Source organism: Lottia gigantea (genome assembly GCF_000327385.1).
Source record: "Lottia gigantea unplaced genomic scaffold LOTGIsca_9, whole genome shotgun sequence".
In the NCBI taxonomy this organism is placed as follows: Eukaryota; Metazoa; Mollusca; class Gastropoda; family Lottiidae; genus Lottia; species Lottia gigantea.
In genome coordinates, this window is record NW_008710950.1 from 1,200,944 (window position 1) to 1,208,508 (window position 7,565).

The following is a 7,565-nucleotide window of genomic DNA, read 5'->3' on the forward strand; positions in this document are numbered from 1 at the left end:
AGACTATAAACAATCCAAATAAAATATGTTTTGGTAACAGCAATTCAGGACATAATCTATATCTATACTATTATCTATATTGAAACAAATAGCATTAGCAACACTAAACTAAATAAATCGACCGACAAAAACACCTAAAATAAAATGAATTTAAACCAAATTATCAACAACAGATATGTGAATTAATAAAAGTATATAACTAACCTGATATTTAACTCTACGTGGTGATTTAGGTGGTAAATAAGAATACTGCCAATGTAGATCTAGTTCTATTATACCACTGTTAGTACCATCAGCATTCTTCAAGTCAAATGGTCCCTCTATATTTTTACCATTAGCCAATGATAACAAGGGTATATCTACCTCACCAATATAGGATGTTTCATCTGGGTCCGTGTCATCAAACACAAATATCTTAAGATGCTGTAAATTAAACCAAAAGTTATCCATAATTTAATTTTTGATATATTATCAAAACTTAACATTAGTGTCTATCTGATTTAACTTTTTTTAAGTTGCAAGTTCTTATGCTCAAAGATGGAGCAGCATTTCTCCTAGATACATATGTTCTATCACTGTTTATTGCTAGTGGAGAAAGAAACTACAGTGTTTCCAATTTATCTATCAAACTTTCACTTAAGATATATAATCTGTGTATGAGAAACTTCACAAAAATTTGAAACAAACCATTGAATGAAAATAGTTAAATAGCGTACCTCTTGTCTTAAATATTGATCTAATTCAAGTGTCATTGGTACAGGATAAGTCATGTGATCATTAAATACTGGCTGATTAGAATTAGCTATTATCTTTGTATCATGATCACCGAAATCAAAGAAACTATACATACAGTATGGTGATGGCTGTACACCTAGAAAAGAATTCTTATGAATTGAAGGACAAACACATGAGTTTGAAGTCCTAATTTGCTTCACCTTAAGTTTATGAAATACTGTGTGAGATGAGAGCCATATTGAATTGATTTACTCTTCCCATAATGAAACACAAAAGACTATGTTGGCTTTTTACAATTCCACGTTATTAAGGATTGATTTATAAGCTCATGCTGTGATGAAATAGTCTCATTTCCATGCAAATAGGTGAAGAATTTCATGTCATGATTATTGCTTCAGAAAAGAACATTAGTGTTAGAAATTCAACTTACCACTTCTTCTGGATTTCAATCTAGAACATTGTCTTATCTTAACATGTAGTTCATTAACATTATCCATAGGTCTTCCCCTAGCAGCTTCATCTAGAGCTTGTAGTTGGTCTTTGGTAGCTCTATCATTTTGTGTTATATAACCTAGAGCTTTGGTTCTTTCCTAGAGTATGTAGTTAAATAATAAGTTAAATGAAATATTATCTACTCATGTCATTAAGTAAAAGAAATTTCAGTACATTTTTGGTTGTACATTTGACAGAGATTTTCTCACCTGGAAGACACTACAATATTCAATAATTTTCGTACAGAAATAAACTTTAACAGATTGTCAAAAGGCCCAGAACATTGAAAGATAGAAAAGCCAGTGTACCTTATAGAGTCTAAGAGCTTGTTCCATAGGTACTCTCAATCTGATCCAATATTCAACAGTTCCATAACCAATACCACGATTTTCACCATCTTCTATACCTTTTTAAACAATAATCAACTCATTATTAAAAATACTGTTAAAACTATAACATTACAACAGCTCTTTATAATAATCTATTATTAGTTTTATGCTTCAATGTGTCCATTGTTCCTGAGCAAAAATACCGGTAGATATATTAATTTCCAACCTAACTGAGGTTTCCAGTCTCAGTATTCGTACCTATTCAACCAAAATTTGCACTGATGTAAGGTTATAAAAGATCTAATCAAACCTGTTAATGAAGCCACACCATGAATTCTACCATGTGGTTTATCAAATATATCTTTAAACATCAATTGACAGGCTGAGATAGTACGGAAATCTTGTCCAAATGATTGATGTAATTCTAGTGTACAAGTTTCCTACAAAACAATTGTGAATGTTCTAAGTAAACTCAATTTACTATCATCAACTTTAGCTACATCCATATAATTTGATCACATATCTATTGAAAATCTGAGGACCTCAAATAAGTTGTCTTTTCTCCACATGTCCATTGATATTATTTGGAGATACTACTACTGTGATATTTGGTTCAAAAGTGACCAATGCTAAGAACCAATAAAAGTTGCTATCCTTGTGAAATATGAACTTTCTTTTATGCTTACCTTTTGAAGATAATGTAAAAAGAAATCATCTACTTTAACAACATACTGTGATGTAAAATCAAAAACAGGTCTGAAATTAATATAAATTAATAAGTTTATAATGGCTTAAAACCCTTAGATCACTAGCAAAATAATTTTTCTCAGAAAAAATGCAGGTGCTCAGTGGTACAGACACAATTTTTTCAAAATTAAAATTTTGAATTTATTTTTAAATATATTTATGGCTCTCAATGACCAAGAATAGTCCAACATATATGAATTATGACAATAAACACAACATAAAAGAAAGTTGAGAACAGTTAAATTTTTATATCAGTGGAGATGAAACTAACCTTGGACCTCTACAAACTGGTGTTGACTGAGTTTCAAACTCAAAGAATTCCCATGTACAGAAGGTGGATGGTTCTTCATCACCAATAATTTTCAAAGCTTCCTGAGACAGGTTCAACTAGAATGAAAATAAAGTTTGGAAATCTTTTACTTATACTGTTTATAAATGCTGGGACCATAGACATTCAGATTGTAAGCAATGGGTATTAACATAAAATTAATAGAATAATAGAGAACTCCTGTAACAACTTACCTTATGAACATGAATTTCAAACAAATTCTGTCCTCTTTCTAAAGCCACTGTCTCATCAAAATCCATAGTTGATTCTGCCTGCAAATCAAAATATATAAAGTTTATAAAAGTATATTAGCAAAAACTTTCTGTTGTAAAATATTCATTTAATATAGCAATAAGAGTTGTTTAAAATTGACTGAATCATATTTGTTTCAATGTTCAATAACACAATAATCTTAATTTCATTTGAATTTGAATCTTACATCATCATCTCCAACTTGTATTTTATATTGTCTTGTTCCATAAGCTACATCCTTCATTTGGTTCTCCATTTTCTATAATTGTCAAAATAATACATCATTTATCTTAGACATGACCTGATGTACAGGTGAGGGCCATTAGATAAGTTGGTCATTGTTTAACAACATGTTTGTTAACAACATACAATGTGTGACAAGTTCAGTATATTATGACATTCTGAATAAAAACTGATTGCTGGAGTAGTGGTTTACAAATAAAACATTATACATAGTGTTCTTGTTCTGAAAACAATCCATAATACAATATTTCTATAAGACAATCTAGTCCTTTATCATCAACTACACTGATGTATTTCTCACTTCAAAATAACTAACCATGATTGTCATATGAAAGTATTCCAAAACGAGTCAAAGGTTAAATTTAATATGAGAAATAAACCATATAAACAACCTTACCCTTATTCTGGCAGCTCTGATATCCAATAATCTGGCATATTCTTCTAATTTCATTTCATATTCCTTCTTAAATTCATCCATTTTCTGATTAAATGAATCTACTTCTTGTTGATAATCTTTATTGATCTTATGTTGTACAACTAACATATTCCTAGTTTTCTCTAGTTCATGTACAGTTTCAGCATATTCTGCTTGTAATTCTAACAGATTCTTTTTATAGTCTGAAATATATCACTTTCATTAAAAATAAAAATAATAATAAAAATTCTGTAATCATGGTAAGATATCCTCATGAAAATTGTTGGTGGAAGTTTAAATTCATTAATAAAAATAAACACACAAACCTTTATCTTTCTCATCATCTACTTGTTGTAAGAAATCAGGTTGTTTAATATTTTTCTGTTTACGCTGTTTTATTAGAACTAAGGCTTCTTCAATTTCACTGAAATCTACTGCACTTTCCTTCAAAATAAATTTATAGAACTTCAAATAACTTTTAGACTCTGATTTTTAATTTGAAAAGATCAATTCAATTTCTACCAGGATTTCAGGCAAATAATTTTAACCAAATATCCATTTCATGTGACCATCTTAAGAATATTTGTGTTATGGTTCATTTGCTCATTAAATGAGCAAATTCTTTGGCACAAAACAGCCATAGTCCTTATATATTTTTATTGCACCATTTTTTAACATCTGAAACCAAACATCACTAACAATCTAATTCATTTCATTCCTTTAAAACTTTAGAAAGCTCCTACATGCTGAAACTTCTCTAATATTAAGACTAGCGCACACAAGAACTACCAGCTGAGCAAAATTTCATTCGTGCCTCTCAGCTCAGCTCGTAGCTCTCTTGTGTGCGCAGTTTACGTATGTTTTTTTCATTCGAGGCGTTAAGGAAATTATCTGTCGTGTTCGATAATTTTTTCCTCGAATGAAAAATACCTTACCGGGTGGGCACTCGAAAGCTCTTAGCTTTCAACTTTGAACTGGGGCACATGCACTAGCACGTGATCAAACAAAAATGGCTGCGCCCATCGGCGAATGCGAGTTTGTATCTGAAGCAATTATCGAAGACAAGTTGGTGGACATATGGCCGGAATATCCGTGCCTGTACGACATAAAGAAGAAGTAAAATTTAAGTCAGGCGAGAATGTCACATGATCTAGTTATTTTTAGACGTCTATGACTCGACACCCCGTTTACGAAAGCTCTAACCTTAGCGTGTGCGGGGAAAACTGACGAAAGCTGCAAGCTGAGCTGGGAGACACGAATGAAATTTTGCTCAGCTCTTGTGTGTGCTAGCCTTTAAGATGAAAACAAACAGAAAACTGGGGAGAAAAAAAAAATTGTGGACTACAAACTTACTCTGGTAAAAAATTTCATCTTCTCTTGTAAATCATCAAATTGTTCTTTAACTTGATAATAATTAATCTGAGATTCTCGTAGTTCACTTTCTAGTTTCTCTTTAGAATCTGTAACATACATCATAGAGACATATCAGATAAATTTATTAAATTAGGCTAGTGTTAAGAGTGAAGAAGTTCCTAAAAACTTCTATGTAAAGCACTGGCCAAGGTATCAAATAAAGAGATAAATGTTCAATACAAGATAAGGTGAAGTTAGCATAGTTAGTATTAAGTTAAAAAAAACAACCACGAGTAATCTACAATAAACAAAAGTCTATAATATGAAAGTTTTCTTGTTACCAGTTCTAAAAGAAAAGAGTATGAATAGGTTCTGAAAAGATAAACATCTATATATAAGGATTAGAATATATTATACTTAATGAGCTAGAAAATAGAGAGGGGGGTCAAGTATTATTGGATTCAATGGGATCGAGTCTACCACGGACCAGAAAATTACTAAGGTTTTTATTGCGCTTATCGGCAATTACAAGTCGTTTGGTATATACGTTCGGAAATCTGTTCTGTAATTCACTGTAATACTGTTTGACGATGGATGAGGTTTTGGCAGCTGTATGATTAAAGGTGGCAACAAATGGAATCATTTGATTATCATGCTGGATATTAAGTCCATTTGGAGCCACTGTTTGGAGTTGGTCCATCCAGTAGCTTTCTCTCTGTAATCGTTTGGTTTTTGGTTTGACAAGATCAGAGTCAGGAATTGATTCAATAGCCATGATAAGAAGGTCTTCAATGGAATGGTCAGGTAAATTAAAATGATGAGAAATTGGTCTATTTTTGCTATGAATTATATCAAAGCGATGGCTGCTAAATCGAGTTCGCAACGCGTTCTGGGTTTCGCCGACATATTGTTTGTCACATTTTTTACACAAAATTAGGTAAATGATATTTTTATCCGTACACATGAGACGTTCTTTAATTTCAAATATTTTTCCTTGTAACATTTAACTAGATGTCTTAAAGTCTAAATAGATGTCTATGAACAGATAAATGGTTATACAAGTTATCTTGCCTATTTCTTTCTTTATAGAATAATACCAGAATTACTGTAATTGATTCTTATACTTGTAGTAATTGAAGATCACCTTCAGAAGATCTTACTTCAAGCTGAAAAACATCAAAAAAAGAAATCACATAGAAGCATACCTCTTTCATAACTGTATTTATCTATAATACTTCCTTTTTCACCTAGATCAGCCTTTATTGTAGCTTCTAACTGAGCAATATATACTTTCAATGCTTGTTCTCTCTGTCGCCACTCTCTTTCTCTCTCTAAATCAAAGGCACTGTAGACATAAAATATAGAATAAGATGATGAAATAATAATAACATGTATTTACTAACATTGCATCTCAAAAATATGATAGAAAAAAACATTACATACAATAATTTGAAATCAGTCTCATAGTATGATAAGACAGATCTAATAATAACATTTCTTAGCATACCTTGATACAAGTTTTTCATTGGCTTCTTTCAATATTTCATTTTCTCTCTCAGCTGCTTTCACTTTTTCTTCACTCTAAAATATTAATTTAAATATTCAACTATCATTGTGTTCAAAGTATATCAAGTGCTCAATACTGTTAATAATTACAAAAGAATTTGTAGGGTCTTAGACCATATTTATGAAGATATAATGTAATTTTCTGTGTAACACATTGTTTTTTCACAACTTACTTCAAATATTTTTCTTTCTTTAGCACTAAAGTTTCTGATTTGGTTCTGTAATGTTAGCACTTTATTTTGTTCTTCTTTGAGTTGAACATTTAAACTTTCCATCTCCATTAATAATTCATCACGATTACTTTTTATTATGTGGATTTTCTGGAAGAAATTTACTTTCATTTCAACACCACTGCTTTTTATAGTATTCAAAACTAAGACAATAACAGATACAAGACAACAAAAAATAGGCAAGAATCTAAAACAATTAGTTAGTTTACATTTTGCCTTTGATTTTGTATCCCAAATCTTGTGTGTCATGGGCAACAAGATAAGTCTTCTTGATGTCACTCTTATTGCTTTTCATTGCAAATGACTTTTTTTTTGCTTAATAAGATCAAGAACACACTTCAAGGCTTGAAATTAACGTCCTGAAACGGACATTGTCCAGTACAATTTCGGCATATGTCCGGTTCAATCTAGTTTGAGACATTTTTGTCCGGTACCAAATATATGAAAATATTATTTTCTTCTTGGAAAGAACGTGAATTATCAGCGTTTCTAATCATTAAAATTGCTAACTGAAGTCAAGGTTGTGTCCCTTTTCACACAAAGGAATGTCATTTCTCACCCTGGGACGCAAAAAGTACAGAAAGACAATAACATAGTCTAGATCATCCAGATTACTGAAACTTAGAGAAGACTAGGAAGGTGTGGATAATCCAGTAACTAAAAAATTGATTAGTGACACAATTAGTTTAAGTCGTTTGTCCAATTTTTTTAATAATCTTAATTCAATAATTATTTTAATCAAACAATAGATCATCTTTCATATGATACTGTAGATTATAGTTTTCATTTAAAATCACGCTCTAATACTTTTATTACAAATATTATTTAAGAATCTGATACAAAGATATACTCTGAGCCATAGGAATTTATCAGGC

The 7,565-nt window shown here is 30.9% G+C and overlaps 1 protein-coding gene across 1 annotated transcript; it reads right to left on the reverse strand.

Moving 5' to 3' along the window:
* Positions 1-231: 231 nt before the first annotated feature.
* On the reverse strand, positions 232-3,130 carry LOTGIDRAFT_184477 (hypothetical protein; the record flags this gene model as incomplete). Its single annotated transcript, XM_009068252.1, has 9 exons — positions 232-423; positions 717-871; positions 1,166-1,325; positions 1,536-1,633; positions 1,867-1,996; positions 2,243-2,312; positions 2,575-2,690; positions 2,826-2,903; positions 3,071-3,130. Coding segments are annotated over 9 exons (1,056 nt in total), but the record flags the coding sequence as incomplete, so codon positions are not given.
* Positions 3,131-7,565: the final 4,435 nt, after the last annotated feature.